At 31.4% G+C, this 27,855-nt stretch overlaps 1 protein-coding gene across 1 annotated transcript in view; it reads right to left on the bottom strand.

The window, feature by feature from the left end:
* Positions 1-27,855, bottom strand: part of LOC129218305 (uncharacterized) — a 155,306-nt gene that overhangs the window by 36,838 nt on the left and 90,613 nt on the right. The window contains exons 8-10 of the mRNA XM_054852542.1: positions 23,238-23,382; positions 12,731-12,813; positions 10,015-10,114 (exon numbers count right to left, since the gene is read on the bottom strand). Coding sequence (XP_054708517.1) covers positions 10,015-10,114; positions 12,731-12,813; positions 23,238-23,382 — 328 coding nt within the window. The remainder of the gene's footprint in view (positions 1-10,014; positions 10,115-12,730; positions 12,814-23,237; positions 23,383-27,855) is intronic.

Here is a 27,855-nt window from a genome sequence, read left to right as displayed (position 1 = left end):
AAATCTTTCTGCAATAATAATTATCTGTCATCTTATAGATATGCGACAGGCGTCTCAGCATTGCATTGTTTACCTGATATCGGATGTTGCATAATTTTTAAAATTGCAACATTGTTTAACAAAATTATTACTTAGCGAAAAATAATTATGTTTCACTTTCAAATATATTTTGTTGATATGATCAACTATATTTGTTAGAACACCAGTGACATAGCCACGGGGGTCCAGACCTTTCTCCTAAAATGAGTAAGAAAATTCAAAAATAAAAGTGTCCACTCTTTTAATATTTTCCTATCGCATGCATAAGATATGGAAATCAAATCTGAGCGCATACATTCCCCAACTCTTAAATTTTGTTATAAAAAACAAGTTTCACAAAAAAAAAAAAAAAAAAAAGAAGACGTAATTGGGTTGTGCTTTTCCTATGAAAAAATGCCAAATGTCTTCGAAGAAGAGCATCGATTTGGATTAAAGATGCATCAAGTTTAAAATAGAAAATTTTTGAACTATTTTATGAAGTGTAAATGCATTTCCATTTAACATAGTAAATTTATCTATATATTAAGTATAATTATCAATTTAATTTAAAATAAATAATTTTAAACCATTTCAAAAAAAGCAAAAAAATAAATAAATAAAATATAGTAAATGGGTAATTTGCTTTATGTTTGTCTGCAAGTAAAAACTGATGTTTATTATTATTAGTTGCATTCTGTTATTTACTTTATTACTTTTCATTCTTTCATATTTTATTTTCATATTGGTATGTAGGTTATATAGACCGCTGAGCAAACTCTTGTATTTAGATATCATAGCTACTTTATCATTATTAGCTGCATTCTGTTCATTACTTTATTATTTTTCATTTTTTCATATTTTATTTTCATATTGGTCCCCCGACACGACGACGCTTGGATATATTACTGCTATTATTTATAAGGCAATTTATCAGAAACCTCAAAAGCCGATAAATATATTATTTTAAACATTTTTTAGTCGGGTATTTTTAGTTCTTTATTTTAGTTTTATTTAAGGTTTTTTTTAGTCGGGGTTTTTTTAAATCTTTAATTTTAGTTTCATTTAAAGTTTTTTTCAGTAGGCGATTTTTAAAATTTTTAATTTAATTTTTATTTCATGCTTTTTAAAGGCCAGAATTCAAACTTTCCCGGACGTGAAATTGTAACACGAGATTCTGTGCCACTGAATCTGCGTATCCTGACAATAGTTGCAATTCAAGTTATTGCTAACCGTAGTATGCAAGTTATTGCTCAACGTGATATGTAACTTATTGCTCACCGTATGCAACATAGTGTTGGAAAAAGGTTTTGTTCACCGTGCAATTCGTAATTATGTTGCACAAAGTTATTGTAAATACGCGATCGTAATATACAGTCGGACCTCCATATATCGAAGTAGCAAATTGCCGGGAAAAAATTCGATATATAGAAACAATCTTATTTTAACATAAAAAACTTCTAAATCATTAAAACGTGCATGAAACCCAATTTATAATTTAAACGAGCATTAAATGAAAGATAACAATAAAAATATTAATTTTGCAGAAATTACATTTTTGCGCCTTCATACATCTTCATTCTTCGGCAAATCAACTTGATCTGTAACATTAGGGGATTTTCGTTTTGACAATGGAATCGAGTGAAAAGCAAAAAATCAATCTACTTAACTTGAATGATTTTTACTGAAGCTAAAAAGACTAGGAATGATACTCAACAGACAAAAGGGATAGCTTGAAACTGATTTTACAGTGATACTGGTTACAACTAAGATTTGAAATAAACTTGAGGGAATGTAAGAACTCCAGAACGGAACAACGACCGAACTACACACTCCTAAACCCCAGATTCCTCAAGTTTTGTAGCAACCTTTAGTGAACATAATTTTCTCCGCTAAGCTTCATTTTTCATGATACGAACAGTCTAAAGCAGAGAAAAACCTACGAGTATCTCGAAAAAAATTTCGATATATAGAGATTTTTTCGATATATAGAAACAACTTTTCTATGTAATGAACATAGAAATTTGCTGGGATTTCGATACATAGAAAATTTCGATATGTGGAAGTTCGATATATGGAGGTCCGACTGTAGTTATTGCTCACCGTATGTAATATAGAATTGAAAAAATGTTTTTCCACGTACATTTTGTAATTAGAGTTGTAATATTCTCTTGTAAAAAAGTTTTTGCTCACTGTGCACTTCAAAATTATGAACCACAAAGATAATATAAATATGTGATTGTAAAATAGTTATTGCTCACCGTAGAATGACTGTTATGGCTCACCGTATGTGATGCAGTACTATTTATAAATTATTGCTTACTGTGCATTTCATAACTTATAGACGCAGTGAAAGGTTTTTTTGTAAATTGCATAATGCATCATTCAAAAAATGAAGATCTTTTTCACAGGAGGTGAAAAACATCTCGGCTCTTTTATGTAAATGCAACTTCTATCCAAAACCAATGTATGTATGACGTTTTTTATATCTCACCATGCATTTATCAATTTTTTAGAAGTATTTAACAGTTTATTTTTAAATTGCACAATGCAGCATTGATGTCTCTCAAGTTTCTGTAAAAATGTAAAATTTTCTTTAAAAACGAAGTTCTATTTTCACAAAGAGTATGAAGCTTCTCAATGGCGGGAAGCACCATGGTCTTACATGTAAATACTAACATTATCCCTAAGTAATCCTTCTATATTGTTTATTATTGTTCACCATGCATTTCATAATTAATACAAGTAACTCATGATGTATTTGTTAATGATACAATGCATGATTAATAATCAAAAATTATTGTAAAAATGTGAAGTTTACTTTAAAACTGTTAGAGAAAAGCATTTCTCTCTCTCTCTCTCTCTCAGCTCTTACATGTAAATGCAATTCCTATCCATAATAATTGAGTATATAATGTTTTTAATTGTTAACTATGTATTGATTAATTTATAGGAGTAACTTAATAGTTTGCTTGTCAATTTAACATTACGGTATTAATTTTTCATATTGTAAGCAAATATAGTCTCGTTATGGAGAACTTATTATCAAGTGGAATGAATAAATATCCTACTGCTGTTATAGTTGTAGTTATTTTTGCCCCTAATTCCTTCGTTTTGTATTTAAACTGAACTTTTAAATATTTTTTAAGAGGGTTATTTGATATTTAAATTGTTTAGTTTAATATTTTTTTAGAGTTTGTTTTCCATTTTGATACATTTTGTATTCTTGTTACACAGAATGTTTTGAATAAAAATTAAGAATTAAATTTTAAATTTCATCACCACTAATTTCAGCAAAATTTGACAAGCAGATACGCGTTTTATTTTTTTACGCGAGGGAGCAAAGCTTAAGATTGCGGGGGGGGGGGGGCATTCCCTCGACCCGATTGAACATTACTAAAATCTAGCAAGCCTGTGCATGGCCGAGTGAATCATACTAAAGATTTGGAAATCTTATCAATGGTTATGTAACGATAAATGATTAATATGTTCACTGAAATATGTTGAATTCAAATCCGTATTTCTTGTTACTTTTCGGCAAAAAGGTTTTTATATTAGTGGTATTTCGAAAGAAAAAATATTTTTGCAGTGAAACACACAAGTGTTCCAAAAATGTATTCATGCAACGATTTATGCTTGATGAGAACCTAATTTCTTCCATAGCTGTTTGTGCAAGATGTTGCTTTCGCTTTTTTTTTTTTTTTTCAAATTTGAAGAGTAAAATATAAATAATAAAATTTACGAAACTCGTTATGAACTTTCCTTTCACAGTTTGAAAACATATCCACATAAAATATAACGTTTAAAAAATGTTCCGAGAACAGTCGGATGTTGAATGTTCTATCGAGCAATTTAGGCAAGTAATTTTTGGGTAATTTAGATACAACCCTTCAATTATTATCCTTACTACGATAATAAAGGTTACGAAGCTCGTTATGAACTTTCTTTCACAGTTTGAAAACATATATATCCACATAAAATATAATGTTTAAAAATATGTTCCGAGCACAGTCGGATGTTGAATGTGCTATCGAGCAATTTAGGCAAGTAATTTTTGGGTAATTTAGATACAACCCTTCATTTATTATCCTTACTATGATAATAAAAGTAAAACTTACTTTCAAAGTTCGATGAAAACTCTTCCAATTTCCAATCTTCTAGTTTTTTCTTGACGAACAGATCAGCCATCTCGATCGCTCCGCAAGACAGCACGAAAAACGCGCCGAAAGCGTATGAACATTGTCGACACTTGTTCACGCTCTTGAGTGACGCGTAGCATGCGCAATAAGAAAAGAGTTCGAAGCTCGCGAGTTTTATTTTTGGAAGTCACGCTTATTATATTTCCTATTTATACATGAATATTTATTAAACCATGTTCTTGAAACGTTAGCTACAGTATTAAATGATTGTATGCATCTTTATTCATGAATTAGTGTTTGATAATGTGTTGTATTCTTATATGATGACTTGGGTACGTTCGTATATGATGACTCGTATTTCTAGTATGTTTGTATTTGATGCCACATTTACTCATTTTTGAATCAATTGTATTCAAAAAAAAAATGAATACATTCAGAGTTTCATTTTTGAATACATTTTTTTAATAGTGCATCTTGCGCCGGACTGCCTGTTTGAACAGAATTTTCTCCATTGCCGTAAAAGAAGGTGATTAATTGACATTTATTCATGGTAATAGGTAGCATTTAAACTAAGTTACTCACAAATACTAAAGAGACACGATATAACTTATCTGTATCTGTAGCAGAGCTTATTTACAAATGCATAAAAGTTAGATCGTGGCAACGGTGAACAATCAGAGCTTCAGAACTAACACAAATATAGCGATTTCAGCGGCTCTATACTATTGCTGAACGAACAGCGGATAGGAGACCTTATAGTATGCAGTAGATGCTGTTAACTGAGGGGAAACGGAAAAAATAAGGAATTCGTCATCTTGCCCCGGTCTCCCCTACGTATATTTCAATCAAGAGTGATTTTTTTCCAAAAAATTCTTCCTCCGAGCCAATGTAAAAAAAAGTGACAAAAACTATGTGATGATGTGAAGTCAAAAAGGAATAATGAATAACAGAGCTGGAGGCAGAACACATCTCATTGAGGCTGAGAGCGCTGAGGAGACTAGATTATTCAATGATGAAAAATTAAGCCCACACAATTTTTGTAGTTGTCTGGGTGATATTGAAGAGCAAGAAATAAAAAGTGTTTTCGTACATAACTTTGTTACTTCAATTATTTTTAGCTATTCCAATCAGCTCAGCTAATAGAGAAAGACTTTTTATGTCTCAGGAGGTTAGAGAATTATTTTCGAAGCACAATGAAAATAAAAATTCAAACGAAGTCATACATGCTAAAGGGCATGAGCTTTTTCACCCTTTTTTCTATTTAGCTGTTCTGGCAAAACAGCACGATACTGGGCACTGATAGATTAGTAACACGATTCCCTGCTCTTCCGAATTCCAAAAATCATGCATTAAAACTTTTCCAAAAGGTATAAAAAGTTTAGTATCAAGATGTTTCGCGTGATAATATATTAGAAAAAGTCAAAATTTTAATTGTTTCTAAACACTAATTTTTATTCATACTAAACCGATTTTATGACCACTTCCTGTTAGCTCATGTGTGTTTACACATGAGCTAACGGTGGGTAAAGGGCATGCACGGTGGTAATACACATTTGAGAAACTCGACCCCCCAAATGAAATGCTGAAATGCCGCCCCTGGTTCTTAGAAGTAGCAACTCATTCAGAAAAAAAGGTTTAATGTAGTGTAAGATTTGTAACAGGGAATCATAAAAAAGGCAAGTAAACTTTACCTAATATAATTTCTTATTAATAAAAAATATTTCACTTGTAATATGTTCCGAATTTGCTTTCATTCTGTTTCGATGATAGAACAGAACATTATATGATTTGATCCATCGGACTTTCAGAGTACATTTTAAAACGGATTTTTAAATAATTACACAGAAAATATATTAAATTAAGGCATCATTTAATAAATTAAACAGATGCCCCAGGGACTGTCTTAAACGTTTATTCTCCTTTTCAATTTTTCATTCCCATTTGAAACTTTTTTTTTCTGTTAAATTTTTGTTTTAAATGTTTTGTTAAATGACGCTAAATCTAATGGTTACTACTAAGTTTAACTGCACGGTTGTTAGGGGCATAAATATGATTGGGATAGTATAATATAGAGTTAAAAGCTTTTTGTCGCAAAAAGCGACTCTCTTTTCGAATTTGTACAGCTTGGATGCTTTGTAGTTAAACTTGCTGTTTTAACTATTCTTTAAATTAAAAACTACTGTTTTGGTCAAAAAGTGTTTTTTTAAATCTGAGTTGAATGCGTATTTAATTTTTGAGATTTTGTAATACGTATATGCAATTAAGTAGCATTAAAAAAAACATAAAAAGTTTCTTTGATTTTTTGCAAATATCTTTGTTTAGGCATAAATCAAAACGCAAAATATTTAAAAATTAAGGACTCCTTTCTCAAAGCAAAAAGATGTGAACCAATCTGTGTTAAGAAATATGGCGAAAGCTTTATTTCCTTTCTTTTATTCTTTATATCCATAAACACAATTTATTTTGCATTAAAAAAATAGTGTCTCGTAACCCCGAGAAACCTGCACGCAATATTTTATGCTTTTCGAAGTTGTTCTTTTTAATTCCTAATAAAGTACGTCTATTTATTTTGTAACAAAAAATTTTTTTGTTACAAAATTATCGAAACAAACTTTACTTAAAATTATAAAATCTTACAATATATTTGCAAACAAAAAAAATTATATAGTAAATATAGGATTTTTTTTTGAAGGAATTGTGTCGAAGTAAGTTTTATTTAATTAAACTTTAAGATAGATTTAAAGAAAAACTGTAATGTTCTACCTTTTTTTTTTTTGAAGTGATCACTTAGTTTTACAGGTCATCTTGTTTGATTTCGCTCCTCTTTTTTTTTTTTTGGTGCGGGAGAAGGAAGGGAAGGGAATCCTTTGATCTACTAAAAGATTTTTTTTTAATTGTTTGTTCTTTTGGCAGCGAAACTAAGGTTTATAGCAATTCATATAAAGTAATGAACGATCATTCTCATAAAAAAAACTTATGAGTTTTAAATTCTTAGGTTTAAATTTGCCGTAGAATTGTGCTGTGTTGATACATAGAAAGCACTATGGTCCATTAATGTCAAAACATATTGTTATGAAAACGAAATCTGCTTTTTTTCATGTTTTTGAAACAGTTTGAAAATAATGTTGTAAGGTTCCGGACTGTTGTGCCGTGATCTGAGTGTTGCTACTCCAAACATTTCGGCCGCATCTACGGCGACCATCTACAGTGTTTACGTGGTCGAAGCTTCCAGGGAAGCGACTTCCTAGCAACTGATGCAGATATCGAAGTATTGTTACTATTTATGTGGGAAGAGCTAGCTCTCCCTTCGTTCTGGGCCAGGATGATGAACATTCGTCTGTGTTTCTGGTTGGCTGAAACTTCACCTTTCTTCATTCTGGTTGGGGATTGGCTGCTGGACGTCCGTCGCTGTTTCTGGTTGGCTAAAAGTAATTCTCGTCCGTCTAAGATAATCCGTCTAAGTGTAGCATGCCAGAGTTTGTTGATCTTAATTCCTTTTTCCTTTTTGTTAAAATTGTTGGGATGTTTGAAAATTTCGATTGCTTCTCTGTTCAATTTGGAATAATAGTGGGAAGTCCTTGAAAGTATTTTGGTTTCTTTGAATTTTATGTCATGGGTGCCATCACTAAAAGTGTGTTCCGCGACTGCTGATTTGTCAGTGTAGCCCAGACGGCAATTTCTTTGGTGTTCCTTTATTCTTGTATTAACGCATCTTTTTGTTGTTCCAACGTAAGCCGATCCGCAGGAACATGGGATCTTGTAAACTCCTGCAGCGGACAAAGGGTCTCTCGCATCTTTCACTGATCGTAGTAAGTCGCTGATGCGATGGGTAGGCTTGAAAACAGTCTTGATGTTGTGTTTGCGCACCAATCTTTCAATTCTGTCGGTTACGTCTTCAACGTAGGGGAGGTAGGCTGTTGATTTGACCGGTTCTTCTTCAGGTGGTTGTTTTTCTACTTAGTGGTGGAACGCTCTTTTAATTTCTTGCTTCAAAAAACTGTTGGCTTGAAACACATTTGTGAGGTGAGAAAGTTCCTTCTCAATAACAGTTGGTTCGCAAATTCTGTTGGCTGACGAATAAAGTTTTAAGGACACCCCTGTTCTGTCGCAGGTGGTGATGGAGTCCTTGTGCAGATAGGGATCCGTATGTGTAGGCTTACGATTTATCGTAATGAAGATTAGGCGTATTATATAAAATGTACGCTGAACAATTATTTAAAACATTTTACTACTCTTAATAATAGATGCCATTAATAAGAGTTAACAAAAATTTTAATATAAAACGAAATTATTAAAGTAATGCTACACGTCTGGAAATGTCAGTATAACAGCAACGTAGAACTTGATATTGTATATGAGTTCTTTGCAGAAACTCGTTGAAAACCATATTATGTATTAAAGGAAGAAAGGTTTTTAGTGGTTTATAATTGAAGCGGTAAATAAAAGTCAATATTAGTTTTAAAATTCTCACAGGACATTCATAAATGCATTTCAATGATCATCCGGAGGAAATCAGAGAAAGTCAATTGTGTTAAATAGTATGGGGTAGTTGTAAACGCACATTATAAATTAAATCCATATTGTTTAAATTTTTTTTTTTTTGGCAATATATGTGATAGAATTGAATGACAATAATTCATCTGTGTGTGTGTGTGTGTGTGTGAGTGTGTGAGATCAAATAATTCAAAATTGGGGTGTTGGCAGTAATTCAACCCCACCTCATCTTGCTTTGTTTGGAAAATTAGTTTTTCTCTACTTTTTGTGTACTGAGAAAAAATTCTTGTGTTCAAGGCATTTTTTAATTAAAAAAAAGAAAAATGTTTGAGACTTTAATACTTGAGGTTTAACGCGATTAAAAAATTTTAATTTCCCACGTTTACATTTTTCCTAGAACTTACGTGCAGAATATGTAAAGTAGTATTTTGAGCAATGACCATCTTTTTTTTTATGTAGGTTTTTTAACTTGAAATATTTTGCAAACCCCCCTTTTTTTTTTTTTTTTTTTTTGTTTATCACATGTTTGGATTTTTTATTGCAGCTATGATATTCTGAAAAGTAAAATGATATTTAAAATATGACGCAGAAATATACGAACTCATGAACCAATATTTCAAAGTAATGAGAGGAAAACATTATTCTGTCTAATCTTAGCTGCAGTACAAGAAACAGCATGGCATTTAAACCAGCTGTGTGACTTAAAGATAGCAGATGAATGGAACTGCTACAAAGTATTGGGACAGATTCAGAATGTTTTTCCATCACATACAACACAAACTGCGGTAACTCTTACACTGTACAACGCACAAGGAGAATTTTTCAAGATATCATAAATGAGATGAGTACGAAAAGTATTAGCTGTAAATTTTCATCCAGTATTGGAAGTTCATGAAATCATGTAAATTACAGCAACTTATTTTGTATTAGGTTACTTACAAAAAAGAAAAAAAAGATAGAGCGAAAGTAAGATTATTTAAAATTTAAATTTCCATTTTACTCAGTTATTTTTAAATGTAAACTGAAATGTGAACTACGCTTTAATCCGATATTTGTCATTTGTCTATTAGGTGATTGCGATAAATGAGAACGTAATTATTTGTTTATTGTTATTCGGAAGCAACAAGAGTAACTGTGCTTTAGAACACATTTCTCACTATACTTCAATAAAAAAAAACAGTTATTTGAAAAAGTATATGAAAATATAAGTTATTTGAAGTTAATAAAATGATGTTTATGCATTTGTATCGCTTTAATCAGTATGCTGAAATGGTTTTGGGTTAGAGACAATATTTAAAATACTCAATTTTAGCCAACTAGTTAAGTCTTCTTAACCAAAAAAAAAAAAAAAAAATCAGAAACTTACCAAATATTTCTTCATTTGTAGGCATCGGTGCTAAATCAGAAATAGGTACAGGGGTAGGTGCTGGCGGTAGGGTTGAACTTGTGGTTAAGAAATTTTGATTCTGAAAAATCACACATATTTTTAATCACGACTACTTTCTATTCCATGTCTGCATATAAAAGGTGTAATACAAAATGTAAATTACAATGCAATCTTTTTTCATCGTTTATCTAAAAACTATGCTGTTTGTTTTTCTTTAAATTCGTTAATTTCACTCAATCGAGAACATTTCAATTAAAAGTAAAAATAAAAGAAGATCATAGTTCTGAAGTCAGATAGTCTAACCAGCTTACAATTGAAACATGAAAATCAATGAAACATTCTGGGCTAAAATTAATTAGATTAAAATAAATTTAAATGTAAATAAATCTGAAAAATATTTCATAGATATTTTGCAAGGCATTATTAATTTTCAATAAGAGTGGAGGGAAAAAAACTCGATTAAAATCGTAATAAAATAAAGCAGTAAAAATGTTCGTTAAAATGATAAAGTTGAGTAATTTTAGCAATGAGTTGTACAGATTTCAGTTGGAATCAGATAATTTTATTATTTAAATCAATGAATATTCTAAACTGAGCTTCTTTATATTGAAGTGTGCAATATAGTATAGAAGATAAACATGAGAAATGGAAAGTTATATATATGAAGTGCCTATAGTACTGCAATGTAACCCAAAGTAAACTATGCGTAGCGTAGAAAGAAATGTAATAACTTTTTCAAATTCTGCAACTAACGTAATAAACCAAACTAACTAAATAAACCAAATAATTTCGTTAATGTTTGTTATTTTACTAATATATTTAAAAACATATCTAACGTTGATTCTGAATCGACTTTGAAACCAGCAAGTGATATAATAATGGATTTTTTTCTATTGGATATTTTGTTATTTTCACTCACTGAGGACAATAGTGACACATTTGAAAAAAAAAGAAAGAAAGAAAAAAGGAGAAAACCAAGCGATCTTCATTTTTTCTTTTTTTTAAGTTATGTTAATTTTAGTTGATTTAGACTCAAATACACTCAAAAATGTTATGTTATGATTACCAATTAATTTCGTAGTTCATGGTGTAAAATTCGTTTCCTCTAAAGTGCAAAATTTTAAAGATATGTCACTATTGTTTAAACCGATAGCAAGCAACCATGCATTAGTTTGCACGGATCTATTTGCACGGATGGGACATTTTTACGTAGATATTTGCACTTTATTTACGGAATTTTAAAGTTTTACTCTAAATTCGTATATATTTGAGTATAAGGAACCATTATGTATCATTATGTACATTACCATTTTTTTTTTCAAAACCTTTTTGTAGGACGAATATATGTCTGGGAATATAATAAATAGGTTTATACATATGCTTAATCCATTTCCATGGGTGGGACATTTTTGCGTAGTTAAACACTTCATTCCCGGAACTTAAAACCCCTTTTTATTGCATGCCGGGTTTATAATAAATAGGGATAAATATATACTTAATCTATTTGCACGGGTGGAACATTTTTACATAAATATTTGAACTTTATTTTCGGAATTTTAAGGTTTTGCTCTTAATTCGTTTATATTTGGATACAAGGATTCATTATTTATCATAATATAAAGTATCAACTTTCTGAAATCATTTTTTGTACTTTATAAATGACCATTTGTATGTGTTGCGGGTGTGACCGTTCAGTCACACCCGCAACACGTACAATTCATTATTCTTCAAATAACAAAAGCATTTTTCGGAATTTTGGATTATGATAAACATGATAGAGAGAGAGTTCCTTAAATTATAATATAGTATTCGATTAATGTTCATTTATTATTCGAATGATAACAGAAAACTAAACTGAAAAATTCCAAGAATAAAGTGCAACTACAGTATACGTAAAAAGGTCACACTCGCACAAATGAATTGATGCGCTACATTTACTTCTTAAGTAATGCAGATTTATTTAGAATTTTAATGATTATACTTTTGAGTTACATTTTTATGCTATTTCGTCGAACTATATTAAGAGAAAACCTTGTTTTTGTTCAGTTTTTAGATTATTTAAATGAATACTCTTCTATTTCAAAGTACTTTTCGGAACTAATGCTCTTTGATGTTTCGAGAAGTTTACTTTTGTTTTCACGTTCTTCATCTGTTTGTAAAACGCATTCCGTGAATTCCTAACTCTACCCCATTGGTGGGGGGGGGGGGATTTCGTCTTGGAGAATGATTAATATCTTACGTAATTTTAAAATATCAATCTGAAATGAAATGATGAGTGCAATAGACATAATTTTTCAATGAGCATTCAATTGTTAATTAAAACAAAAACAATAAACAATACGTTATTGTAAGTTCATACTACTAAAAAACCCTTTTACTTCTTTTGTTTTGAGAGGTATAGCTAAAAAGGAAAATGAATTTTAAAAAAATGCTCAACTCTTATATGATTATCTTTTTCTTATTAGTAATTAAAAACTTTTAAAACTATTCACAGCACTCACAAACTCAGTTGATTATGCTTTTGATGAACATTGCATTATGTCAAAAAAATAGATTAGTAATGAAACTTAAAATCAAAAGGGTTAAAATTTATGAATGTTTTCTAGTAGTTTCAGACAATATCAAAAACAGAATGTCCTAAAATGTAACTTTAAGCATAACAACATTTTAAAAATGTAATTGCAATTTTTCTTACTTTTCCTTCGAGCCTTTCTGCTTCAAAAAGTCTTGCCACTTGTTCATCAGCAGCCGCATCCTCTGCTTCCGTATCAAGCGATCCTAGTTAATAGTTGAAAAATAAATAAATGAATAAAATAAGAATAAAGAACGGAAAATTAAATACTAATAAGAAAGCAATGACGTGTCAGTTATAGTCTTGATGCCTAAACATTAGAGCACTTTAACCGCGTTCTGAAAGTCTTGTTCTTGAAATGAAATATTATTACATTACAAGAAACTCTCGGGAGTTCTGAAATACCTAATTACATTTTGCTTTTGTTTTCACTTCTATAAACAGGGGTGTCCCGAACTTTATTTTTTTTTTGGGGGGGGGGGGGGATCTCAACTTACCGAATGATAAAATACGATCTCATCCACAGTACACATATACCATACCTACTACATTAGGGTGGGTCAAAAAAAATTTTTTTACGAAATGTTAAGGGGCAGATGATTAAAAAGGTGCTAAATGGTCTCAAACTAATTTGTGTGAAATTTTGTTCCATTCTGATAAGTCTTTTTGCCTCCAGATTCAGTTTGAAGTTTGAATTTTCCTTACTCAAATAGGATACGTTCCATGTAAGATTGCAATAATAATAAATGTTACTTAGTTTACAGTAACAAGTGATAAAACGTTCAATTTGCACCTGGTTTAAATTCACACTTGCCATTTTAGGTGTTGAAATTGTCTGAAATGTGAATTTGGTCAAACGCTCCCTGCCTACTGTGCAACATAAATGAGTAAGAGATGCTAAATCTAACTCTTGAAATGCAGCAGCAGTCTTTTGAATTCCTATCCGAAAACAACTAAGGAAATAATCAGAATCATTTTACCAAACTACTAAATTGCTATTTGACACTTCATCTTGCAAATACAAAGATATTAACGACTACATTTGTCCAGAAAAAAAAAATAAGAGAGGGAGAGAAATCGCAGCTTCCCTCTCTCTCTCTCTCAGCCTCAAGAAGAAAGGGAAGACAGTTTTAGTATCATTACTTCATCACATCTCTTCTATCGGATACGGACAGTGAGGATGAATTCAAGGAAACTTTACAAGCTTCAAACTACAAATGCTTATATCGATAAATTTACTACTACAAGCAGTACAGTGGACTTTAATTTGCTTTCACGCGCATGTGATAGATACGAAGAATCAGACAGCGTTGGAGTCAGGGGCGTGTACAGGGGTAAGGGGAGAGCGACACCTGTTGGCCCGGGTCCGAGCCTGAAGGGGGCAAAATATTTTTAGTATAAGGGGTGAAATACAGGGGTAAACAACATGGAGCGGGGCCGTAAATGTCATTTGTGACGGGCCCCGAAATTTCTGTGCACGCTCCTGGCTGGAGTAGCTATTGCTTCAGCAGTACTTTACCCCACCACTTCAGAAATTATTGAGAGAAACATGCTTCGTCGGAAGCGCAGAATAGCACGAAAATCTGCCCTGGCAACAGCCAAAGTCTAGCAAAATGTCTCATGTTCTTTAGCTAACTCATGCTAATCGAATTCTACGATTGTATGTATCAGTGGAATCTCCTTCTGAATATTTAAAAATTCTTGCAATATAAGTCGCCAAAGTTCAGGCTCTAATCTGGTTTGCCCTTAAAAGTTACCCTTTATGTGCAGATTAGCTCTGCAGCTGTTCAAAATCATTGCAACTAGATATTTATCCACTGAGTTGAAGTGCAAAATAGATCCCGTAATCCAAACAAACAGTGTTTTCGCATGTCCTAAAAATCAATTTATTGCAATACTGACATATTTGGAACAGCACATCCGTGAATTGGTGGCCCGTTGGATTTTAGAAGCTCATATTGCTCAGCAAAATAGACTCGCAAAAGACAAATATTTCACATTCTTGTTGTTTAATTTGATGCAGAATCTTACATTGATCTCAATGACTGGAAAAATGTGTCTGATCCACCAATACTAAAATCAATCACTGAAGAAGATATTCAACTGTTTGTTTCAAGCAAAAAAGAACTGTTTACTACTTTTGCCATGCCATACACACAGGCTATTGAAAGGCAGGGGGGGCACCAGGGGGGGGTTCATGGTGCTGACTGCGGCATTAAAATTTTTAAGAGGGTTGATTTTTGATTTTTGACCTTATTTGGGGGGGGGGGATCTCATTCTGGGGGATACTTCCCAGCATTAGGGGAGGGGGGTTGCATCATCACCCTTTAGGGATGGGTACCCCTGTGGAAGGTCAGTTAAAATTACATAAGCTTCAACTAAATTGCGTGAAAAGAGAAGCTTTTTAAATAACCAACTGGAGTCCCGAAAACTTATGCCATAACTAGATAGTAAAGACTTTCAATCTAATGGTAAGATGAATAATTTTAATTTTGAAAATTAATGATTATCATAAACGTGTTCGTAAATAAATGATTAATACTTGGACCACCTTAAGTAGTTATGTATATTTGTAATTTTCTTTTCCGTTTTTTAATGAAAATAGATTTTTCCCCTTAAATACCGGTTTTTCAAAGTCAATCCGGAGGCAGAAAATGAACTTCTAATTGAATGAAATTTTATGTATAACCTTAAAACATCATTTGGCAGCTTTTCCTTGCCCTGCCCGATGGAAATCGGAAACTTTTTTTTTTACCATAGGACGATGACCCACCCTACTATACATTGCATCTTATAGTAAGGAACATTAGGCGCATCACTGAATTATTTTTGTTATAATTATTAATTTCGAAAATACCCGAAATGCGGAATATGGTCTCCAAATTTTCTGAATTGTCAGGAAAATTTGCCGCACAAGGAAACTTTTTGGGAGGTCGTAGTACACAGTGACCTATCATGACCTCCCTCCCCCCCCTCCCTTGGGATCTTATAAATCTGCGATTCTCAACCGATGGTCCAGCGAACCGGCTCCGTTCTGCGGAAAACTCTTCCCGGTCTTCAAAGATTTCTGCTCGGCCACATTAAAAATATTTCCTCACTCAAAAACAAAATTACTTATATATATATATATATATTCATTTATTATCATTATTTTGTAGAAAAAAAACTCAGCTGTTCGCAAAGTTTTTTCACTGGTGTTTAACGGTTCTCAAGTCAAAAGTACTTTTTTTAAAGCAAAAGTAGAAAAAAGAAAGAAAAGAGGGAACAAACCCTCTTCGGTCCGTAAAGCAAATTTACACAATTTTAATGGTTCACAGATGGCAATTTTTTCTGATTTCTCCTTTATTATTCTTTATGATTTTTGAAAGTTTTTATATGAAAAACCATATTCTTTTTAGTCATTAAACCAAAACAAAACCGTATGCAATAGAATTATGCTATGCTTTTCTGATAAAATAAATGATCTAAAATTTCAAGACTTAATATAATAAAAAATACATTATTTTCTGACTTTTTTTACTGCATTTACCTCATGGATTGCTGAGCGACTCATAAATTGCTTTAATGCAAGGACCAATTCCGTTACATATTTCTTGGTGATAACAATACTTCGATCATTAAGCTTTTATATTTTACTTTCTTACTTACGTTTATTTACTTTTTGCAGATACAGACAAAATTATGACTAATTATGTATAAAATCAAACTATCTCGTAAATGGATCTAAACAAATCAAAAATATCAAAAAGATATCAAGAATGTAAGGTAATAAGAAGGCTTAATTATAATTCCATAAGAAATATTAAACTGAGTGCAGAAAGAAATTCATTGATATTTTAAAGCCTGACTTTACCGAATAAAATGAAAAATTGTTTACACAATCTTTACCAAAATTAAACTGACATTACTTATTTGAAAAAAATAATCGTCAGTTTTATTTTTTAAGTTATCGAGAATTTCCTTACTGCGTAAGGTAAAGATTTTGGATTTAAGCATGTGTTTTTAGTGTAGCATTCATTAGATGCTGTACGTCAAATTAGTAGATTTATTTCCTAAGGAGCGTATCTATGCATGAAAAGTTCTCAATTTAATGAAATAGTATTTTGATAACGAGGTACTAAAACAGAGAAACATGTTGAGAAAGATTTTTCCTTACAATTTTGTGTGTTCTACTCATAAAGAAAAAAATGGAAAAATATTTTATTTAAGAACTTTTTTTTTAAATCTTCGTTCAGTTAAAATGGTATATAAAAAAATTAAATGTTTTATTAAGGGGTCTAAGGACATTTAACCTTCAAAATTTTTGATTTTGTGGAAAAAATATATGTTATGCATAATTTATTTTTGAACAATCTGATACCTTATTTATTACCATACGCCAAAAACTTTTACAAGTTATCGTAAAAATGCGTAAACTTTCCCCATAGAGATTAATTTTAACAGCAGCTGTTTAAGCCTCTTTTTCTCAGGTGCCGGTTTCTTCGGTTTTCTTGCTTTGCACGCATGATATCTCAGATTGTTTCTTATATATTTCCGTAAAACTTTTACTGTATGTGTATCTAGTTTATATTTATGACCTGAACCTAAATTTATTTTTTTAAATTATTTATTTGTTTGTTTATTTGAAATTGTATAAGTTAATATCGAAAATTTCCAAAATTTTGGGCAAAAATATATTTTTTTTAAATATTAACTTTCATTTTTAGTTGAAATTTAGGTTCAGATCATAAAAACATACCAGAAAACATGCATGAAAAGTTTTACGGAAATATATAAGAAACTTTCTGAGATATCATGCGCGCAAAACGAGAAAACCAAAGAAACCGGCACCTGAGAAAAGAAGCTTAAACAGCTGCTGTTAACATAAAACTCTATTAGAAAAGTTTACGAATTTTTACGATAACTTGAAAAGTTTTTGGCGTATGGTAATAAATAAGGTATCAAATTGTTCAGAATTGAATTATGCATAACATATATTTTTTCCAGAAAATTGAAACTTTAAGGTTAAAGGTCCTTAGACCCCTTAATTATATATTTTATTGATATAAACATAATAAAAATATCATTGTAGTGAGGATGTCTTTGTAAGCAGCTTCATCATTGTGAAGGAAATAAGGATCACGTTTTGTAACTGAAAATTAACATAACATAAAATGCAGCATCACATTTGACAATTACAATTTACAATATGTTATTTTTTTTCAGCTCATCTCAATGTTCGTAAAACATCGTACAATAGTCATAAATGTTACTTTGTAAATTTTGTATCCTAATAATATATCTTTCGTGAAATTACTAAAGACTACTTAATACTATTTTTACTAAAGTTCTTAAAAGGAAATATTGTAGTACAAGTGGTTGGAAGTAGCGCGCTATAAGTAGCGACGCTACTGTAGTAGCTACATTTTTTAGTTTATAGTGTAGCGCACTACTTTTCAAAAAAAGTAGTGTAGCGAGTAGTTCGATACAAAAAAGTAGTTTGTAGTGATTTCTGAAAACTACTTTTAAATAAAATTTCAAAAAAAAAAAAAGAAGAAGAAGAAGAAAGAAACGACGTTTCAAACGAATCTGACTGGTGCAAGTCTTGCGCGAGTAAAACTTGCACCAAAGAGATTCGGAAGACTGAAAAATACGAGCTGACCTCAAATTGATGCCATACGTTTTATCTATTTGACGCCATTGGTTTGTTTGACATCGAAATTTTCACATTTCCCCAATATTCACATTGAGTAGAGCATGGCTTAGAAAAAAAAGTATAAGCGATAACTGCCAATGTAGTACCCGCGTTTCATAGGTGTCCATATGGAGCCAAGTGGGGGCTCAAGCCCCCCTCCCCTTTAGAAATTGGAACTTCCTTGCTTTTATTACTTTTTTCTTCGTAAAAATGTAAAAATATTTCTTCTCCAGCCATTAACGAATAAGTTATTAAAAATGTCAAATTTTAAAAATTCTGATCTGTACTGAAATCGGTTTACATATGAACATATCTTGTTAAACCATTGTAAAAATATCTGCCCCCCCCCCTAAAACTTTGCATATTGGCGCCCATGCCGCGTTTGTGTTTTCTGCCAACTAAGAATGTCCCGTGGATGTACATTTTAGATGTCAATGAGATTATTGTGCCAAAATATCCACCTAATATGGAAGCTACTGTAAATGTTATGGAAGAAGATGATATTGAACTGCCTTTTTTTTTTTAGCCGGCTAACAACAAATGTTAGTTTTATAGAAATGTATGATCACGGAAATTTTTCCATTTCTTGCAAATTTGCTCGTTGAGCAAAAAGCTTTCGGTATCCACGTCAGATGCGTTCCAAAAGACTCCTGCGTAGGTTGAAATTTCGCGTTGTGGAAAAGGGGGAAAAATACGATTTTTTTTGAGCATACCAATTATTTTGAGACATTTGAAAACAACCCTCAAACTATTTTAACCCATTTCTTAACTTCCTATCACTAAATTCAAACATAGAGAACCGAAACTTAACTATTTTTCAAAAAGTTGTGTTATTGAATAAAAATACTGTTAGGTTGCACAAAAATCAGTGCGAGATAAGGGCACAAAATGAAACAGTACGGTACGTACAGTATGTAGCAATAACAAAATGCAACACTACACTGATATTGTACAGTAGATACTGTAATTATATTCGACACATTTTTTAGTTGTTCAAGCATATCAAAAATCTTTACATTTCTTTAGTTGTCAGAGATTTCTATTTTTCCTTCCATTTTCAAACTTTAGATAAACAGCCGCTTATGTGAAATTATGTTTCATCAAATTCATATTTAGATTGAAAAAGATGCGTAGTGGCGATTTGTAAATTAACAAAGCGTAAATTAACAATGTTTCAGTACGAGAACTTCCGCTTTCAGCAATGCTAAAGATGAAGTCCATTCACAAAACTAATACTTAGTAGCCAGTAAAGAAGGTGATACTTAAGCCCCGTGATTCCCAACCGAAAATTTTCGTGTTACTGTGTGAGGAATTCGCGTTAGCTTCAAAATTCATTACTCGAGAAAAGCTCGCTATATAGACATTTCGTGTAAATAGAATCGCGCTGTCGTGCGAGTCCGTGGTAGTTTAAAATTACACATTGAAGTAAAGTAAGCATTCTTAGTTATATTTCATATTTCAGATATCCCCATATATATATAAAATAGCGAATGATCGAGTAACACTCCTGACGTCATCAACAATAAAACGCACGCCACGGCATGATAATTTGAAAATATATATTTTGACAATGTTTGACATGCAGGGAAAAGCTATATTTCGACAAGGCCGAACTGGATCCAGTCACTTAACATTTGTACCGGTAAGACTAATCTGAGGAGAATGAAGAAACGAAAAGCTGGTCAACAAAATTAACGCCATCAACTGGAGTTTAGGGTTAATCCACTGGAGCTAGGGTTAAAATTTCAACCATTAAAGTATCACCAAACAGGCAATTGCTTCATTCAAATGTAGAAACAATTTTCACCCGTCATACCATGACGAGCGATTTTCAAGTTCATTAATATTTAATTATAAATACTAGTACCATTTGGGATATTTCCCCATTTCTTTATTTTTTCTTTTCTATTGATTGGGTGTTGATATATTAACATGCTAAAAGTTGATAGCTAAATATTGTAAGTTTTTGAGGTTATTCGGTGAAAGTGAAAAAATGCTTTTATTTTATTTTATGAGTGACGTAAGAAAGGAAATGGTGTTCTGGTCCGGAATTCTAGTTTGAAGCTCAAAATCAATTAATTAGTTCCAGCAAAAAAAAGTTCCTGCAAAATTAACTGATATAATGAAAATTAAAGTTTTTCTTTTTTGTTTAAAAGATATTTTTCACTATCTAAATCAATTTTATGTACATGTATGTCTATATAAAATTTAAAACATATTGTGACTGCATCTATTTACATTTTCAAGTAGCCGAGTTGCGCTTCTTGAATGAAATATTCACTGTCAGAAAAGTATTAAAAATTTTAAGGTTGAATTCCTTCAACTTTCAAATCCTTTCTTGCTGCACATATGCGTAAAATTCGTTAAAAATATTTGGAATACCAAATTGGTCGAGCAAGCAAAGAAAAGAATAAATAATTCTTGGTAATATTCCCTGTTCAAATGATTCAGTTTATTAATCTAAATCATTTTTTTATTTTTTTCGTTCAATTCTCAAACGGTGTATAAGTATATGCTTTTTATTTATTTTTTAAACAGTAGCTAAAAAGTAGCGAAGTAGTGACAACTTTTCAAAAGTAGTTGTAGTTGCTACATTTTGAAAAAAGTAGTTGTAGTTAACTACATTTGTATTAAAGTAGTTGTAGTTCGCTACAAAAAAAAATGTAGTTTTTCCGACCACTGGAATTAAATTATTAATTGTATTATAGAAAATGTATTACCGTCATCTGTGTCTAACAGATACTTCTCAACAAATTTACTATCAAGAATGAGCAATACAAATAAATGCATACATTACAATATAATAAGTCTCATATGATAATTGTAATCAAGATTCTTCAAATATTTTGTAAAATTGTTTTACATTGTACAATTACTAGTCCTGATTCAAGAAGTATCAATAAAATTTTATGACTGCGACACTGACGGCTATAAAATAATAAGTTTGAAAGATTTCAATATTCCAAACAAAAGGTTTAATTTCTGCCAAACTTGAACTCCAATATGATATACTGTGATATCATTTGAAAACTAGTGAGGTGGACCAGTTATTAGTAGATTTGACCGGTTGTAGCTCAAATGATTTTTTTTGAAAATACCGTTTACAGATTTTGCGCTAATTCAACGTTGAGCACTTCGAATGTTTCAAAGCTTGTACCTCTCTGAGAAACGTTACTAGCTTGATGAAAAAAGTTTCATTTTATAGGATTTTGTCTGCTCTTTTTAAATGTGTTATTACTTTGTCTGTAGAATTCCCAGGAATTTTAAAAATCGGTCTTAAACTCAGATTTTTTTTTTTTTTTTTTTGGCAATTGTTTTTTCCATTAAACGTAACTCGATTACGGTTACGAATTGGACAGGATAATGGGTGGTTCTATGCTCCACTTGGGCTCTTCTAGCACCCCTTTCGTTTGGCAGATTAGGTCAAATACACCCTGGAAAGTAAAGCAAGATTTGAATGCTGAATACTTTTTTTTTCTAATGCTAATGTGAGTAATATTTCGGAATTACAATGAACATAATTTGCTTGATCGTTTTATTAAGTAGTTTTTGCCCCTCCCCCCACCCCCAACTATCTTTCAAGAGATTGCAGGTTAATAAAAACATTTTGATTTTAGAGCAAGTTTTTAAGTACAATTAATGCACAGAATTAAGTAAGGACATAAAATGTTTTTTCAAGCTTTAGGTCTAAATCTTAACTCTTGTTTTTTAACTACTGTTCTCTATTTCTGGAAATTTTTTATCATAATCTATTTTTCATATAATCATTGTTTTATTTTTTATGCTACAATTTCTAACATTTTCCTACGTTTAATATTCCATAATTGGTTGAACAGTTAAAAACAAGTACGTTGCGTTTTGAGTTAATATTTTAAACTATGATACTGTAATAGTAAGATTTTGCCATGCAATTTGAATAAAATTAGCTTTATTTTTTTCCTTAACTTATTTTCGTTGTCAATTATTAATTTGAATGAATATGTTTTGTTTCTGTCAGTAGCAAAGATGAAAATGTTGAACAAATCTTTACTTACACAATTACTTATGCAGTGAGAAGCTTTCATTTTAGTTTTAGTAAGCTTCTAAAAGGTTTAAAAAAAAAAAACATGGGATTCATTCAAACAAAGTGCAATTTTAATCAAAATATTATGATATGCATTTAAGGACTAAAATACTTTCCACTAAATTAAAGTTGACTTTTAAACATCTTTTTAATATTAGACCGCAGCTTTTAGGAGCAGTTATTAGTTTGTAGGTTAATTGTTTGTCATACTCGTGTTAGTTTTCTCCTTGCGCATATAACAAAATAATAACAATAATAAAATAATCATAACAATAGCAATAATAATAATAATGACAATAATAATAATAATAAAAATAATGATAATAAACTGATAATCATAACAATAAATATAATAATAATAACAATACTAATAACAATAATAATAACGACAACAACAATAATAATAATAATAATAACAATAATATTAATAATAAATATTTCTACATCAATCTTATAGTATCAAGCTCATTTTTATAACACAATAAAGAACTTCAAGAATTAATACAGGATACTTGAAACTACAACAGCTGCTAAATCCATGATAGAGGTAAACCTAGGTGCAAATATATAAAAGAGCTACTTTATTCAAATTTTAGGATAAGTTTAACACAACTCAAAATTTTCAGTTTAAATTTATTGAAATTAGTTTGGGATCTTATTTTTTACTCATACGACGCGATCTTATGAAAATATGTATGTTTGTAAATTACTGGTATCTCTAAAACGACACTAGTAAATTACAGACCTCTCCCATTTGATTTTCACAGAATTTTCAAATGATAACAAAATTATTACTGAGAAGTTTATGGGGTAAAACTATTCAATAACCTTTTTAAAAGATATTTTGTGAAAAAAAAAGTATAAATCTTTTATTTCACTTTAAAAACACTTACTTGCATCGAAGTCCACATCTTTCCCAGTAATATCTTTAACTTTAGATTTAATGAGATAGATTCTTTCTTGCCGTAACTCCTGGGCTTTCGCTTTACTTTCCTCAGTAATTTCAGCCAAATCTTTGGAGATAGTCGTAGTGAGTACCTGTGGATGAGGACATCTTTGTATGAAAAATCGTTCGTCTGGGGTCGGTCCAAAACAACTACATTTGGGCTCAGATTCTAGATCTTTGCCACGATAAGCTCCATCCTGGACTCTGTTTTCTTCGAAATAATGGACACCGGGATATCTTTCGCGATACTCGCGAGGCTGTGGTTTGACTTCGTGTTCAGGAGTTGTCTGTTCCGAAATGTTCCCATCCCCACATATATTGCCCATACCCCGCAAACCTGCTAAATACGTTTTCTCTTTACATTTTGCAGATGAAATGAAAGGTTCCGAAATGCTGTGTAAAGAGACATTGACTCTTCTTGCTAACCAGTTTAATGAATTGGTTGATAGGACAATAAAATCTTTTTGAACTACATTTGAAATGACTATGACTGCCCACTGAAGCATATTCACACTGAAATCAGTTACAATTAGATGTCATCTCTTTTGAACGTTGAACACACAAAAACCTTATTTGAAAAGAATATGACTGCCCACTGAAGCATTTTCACATTGAAATTAATCACAGTTAGATGTCATCTCTTTTGAAAATTGTACACACAGAAACTTAAAAAGAATACGACTGTCCACTGAAGCAGTTTCACATTCAAATCAGTTGCAGTGAGTTGTTATCTCTTTTGAACAATATACATACAGAAACCTCTTAAATTAAATTCCTACTTATTTCGTATTAATAACGTTCAAAGTTCACTTGCATTCTTGATTATCATAATTTAGTGGAAGATATAAACTTGCATTTTCAATGAACACTCATTGCATAATTAGCGGACAGTTGTTCCAAATTCCACGACACACAAAAAGATTTAATTATTATTCTCAGAAATTCATAACAAAATGATCGCTAATACTTAAAGAAGCTTATACGGTACCACAATGCAATCAGGATTTTAAATCAATATATACATATGCATTTATATTTACTCAAAATAAATTTTTAGCTATGAGAATCATTATAACTCTTAGTAGAAAATAGTTCTATATCAAAATACAAGCAAGTATAAAATTTTCTTTTTTTATCAATACTGATTAGCATATTTTTTGGCATCCACCTTATACTTTAATACTAAACAATTAACAAACTTGACATTGGATATATATCACTGAACTGCTTGCAAGAGACGTTGAACTGAAAAGGGAGGTTCAGAGCTTTGGGGACTTATTGGTATAACATTTACTTCCATGAATTTTGTGAATAAATTGACATTTCCTATGAAATCACTGTATTTTTGAATTTACTTCTAATCATACAGTCAACACCAAACAACATTTTTTGTGCGTAGTAAAGTTACCATTCTAATCGCTATCCACATTGTCGCTAAGGGTGCATGCATGCCACTGAAAGTTTTGTGCAAGTCCTTCGAACCATTATCGACCACATGTCTTGAACATAGCACATCACGTGACGAACCGAAGCAACAGCACTTAGATACGAGACAAAAATCTCTAACTCATATTGATTGCTTTTCCCTCCTCTATTTCTTTACTAAGTATAATAAATATTCAGCGCAGAAAGTGCCTTTTATTCAAAAACGAATTCGTGCATGCGTCACGTTAATGCGACGACATTTTTTGTTTGTCCTACCAGGTATCATTATGTATGCGGTAAACTATTATGTCAGAAACGGCGTTCTTGAATTGCTATACGAAGATGATTATTTAATAGAAACCCCGAGTTATTTTGAACATTATAAAATAAACAAATCATGTAATGAAAAAAGGTGGCATTATTTTGCTAAAATTATAATACCATCAAACTTATTAATCATAATATGAGGCACTTGATGTCACACACTACTTCTTCTATTTAGGCAAATATTGTATTTTATAATGATGTGACACAACGTATGTTTTTTATAAGTTCTTTTAAATGCTGTAATAAAAAAATTGCCAAATATTCTGAGGCAAAAACGGTCTTATATATCAATATAAAAATATTTCATCTAGGACGAAAAAATTCTTAAAATTTTATGAAATGTATTTTTTGAAATTTAAACAATTCATTTTTTGCAGGATCTCAAGTTATAGATGCAATCTGTTGCTTAAATAATCTAAAAAATAAAGAAAAATATAACTTGAACTCTAATTCCTATCAGTTTTATTTTGGCGACTTTAAATTTAATGAACAAAAGAATTTGTTACTCAAGATGATAGTTTTTAATAGTAGAGAAGATAGAAATAAATGCTGAACGAGCTTTTAGAATATTGTTAGTTAAATGCTTTTATAAGAAGTGGAACATAAACCATGAACCCTTGACTCATCTTTTTGTCATTGAACTTTGCATCACAAGTAAAACTTTAGCTAAACATTTCTCAAATTTCAAATTTTTCTCTCTCAAGGATTCATTGGCGTTGCAGTAGAATCAGCCGAAATTTGCTTCATTCAAATTAAAACTAACACGAGATACACAACCTAGAAATAAAGAGCCCTGCGGATATCAAATTAAGGGGAGACGTTGGACTCTTTTTTTTTTTTTTAAATGTATTATTTGAACTAAATATGAATCTTAATATGTGATAAGTGGCAAGTTACCACGCCAAGCTGGGGCTAAGACAAATCTACAAGGATATATACAACAGCTTGGTTATGGTATCCAGATACTGCAACTTGATGCCCGTTATCCATCATCGGTGTGGAATATCCATAACTCAAATAGATGAAGTATATTTCTCATTAAAACTGATTACTTTCACACTGGTAGTTAAAAATAATTAGCCCACCTGCGAGGGCCTGCAAACCCCGTGAGTCTCACCTCGTACAGTGACGGTAAAAGCTAAAGTTGCAAGTTGAAAGTAATAAAAGTCTGCCGACCAACTCATATCTTTATCATAAAGCTAGGGCTTCATTTGCATGGGAGCTCACGGGAGCTTATCTCTCGTAATTCTTTCCAATATTAAGAGAGTTTTCACAAATTAGACGAAATTCTAGCTACTTATATATGGAAATAAATACTGAACACTATAGAATTACCATGGTTCCTTTGTTATAAATTAAGGCTTGATTGCAGTTTTTCAAACTGCCGGCGTATGGTACTCCATGCATAAATGCCATATCAGTTGATTTTATCTGCACAAGTAAGCTATTGCTTTATCTAGATTTATGATTTTTCAGGAGGAATCTTCAGTTTCATGATTTCAGTGTTGAGTTCAGTAGACCAAAACATGATAAAAGCAATTTCTATCATTGGCGTAAAATAGAAAAAATTCAGATCATCTGAAGGAACGTGAAATATGCAACTGAATCCCTACAACTCTGTTCCTCGAGAATCATTCAAACTTGCTAAATATTTAGCACAAAGAAACGAGCTATCCAAGAAGCTATCAAGGAAATGAGTGCTGTCTAGATATTAGTCTATTAATACACTGTTAAAACTACAGGTTGCGTTTGGCACCTGTCAGGGGTGAAACGCTTGTTCACCAGCGACACCCGATAGAGAGCCGAAATTGCACCCTTAGCAAGGGTGAAAAACTGACTCCCTTCACCCAACGTGCACCGTAGGTGAAAAGATGGTACCCTAGGTGAGAAAAATGGCACCTTTATTGCTTCCTATAGGGATTCCCCCCCCCCCCCGTGTTGTGTGCGTTTTTGAATACAATTGTGTTTTATTTATTTTGATTTATATATACGAAGGCATTTGATCACATTTCAACTTTCGAACATAGTTTACAAGTGTTCATGACTTTAATTTGTCTGTTCGTGCACTAACTTTCTTATATTCACACTTGAATTGCTCAGTAATTAAAATGTTGTTGACAATTTTTACTATAATCCGTACCGAAAATGAACAGGGAAGGTATTTATCAATCATTTGCCGGAACAACCAGAAATATTAGGTAACATTAGATTAGAATCATAGGAAAATAAAAGCGTTTCATAAACGTTTAAAATTTTAATCGAGCGTAACTTATCAATACTTATTATAAGATTCGAAATTTAAGTATCCTTATGCGTACAAGATAAATACTAATTTAAAAGCCCTTCTTTCCAATGTCAAGTTTTCCGTCACATTAAAAATAAAAACGAGCAGATAACTACATTAGCTTCATGCAATAACGCCTGAGAAAGATACGTTAACCAAAACACGATGTGAAACTCACGAGTCAAACGCTAAGTGAGAGATTTCTTTTCACGCAGTTTTTTTTTTTTTTTCCTCCGCCTTTGCTGCTCTGTTCGTTTCCACTACGTAATTTCATTGAGAAGAAATAGACATTGGTATATAGGCTGTTTACGTCGATGCATTTTTATTCCGGAATTAGCAATTCAATTATCAGCTGATTTAAACGTTTTTATTTTTAATGTTGTTGTTCAAGATAGTACTGATAGATAGTTTTAGGTAACAGTTTTGCAGGATATAAATAACAAGACATTAAATGTTTAATAAGGTAAACGGAACAATAAGAGTTGTCAACATACTTTAAACACTTTAAATATGTTCGAAAGTTCTGAGA

Source organism: Uloborus diversus, chromosome 3 (genome assembly GCF_026930045.1).
Source record: "Uloborus diversus isolate 005 chromosome 3, Udiv.v.3.1, whole genome shotgun sequence".
Classification (NCBI taxonomy): domain Eukaryota; kingdom Metazoa; phylum Arthropoda; class Arachnida; order Araneae; family Uloboridae; genus Uloborus; species Uloborus diversus.
This window is presented reverse-complemented; position numbering and strand designations above follow the sequence as displayed.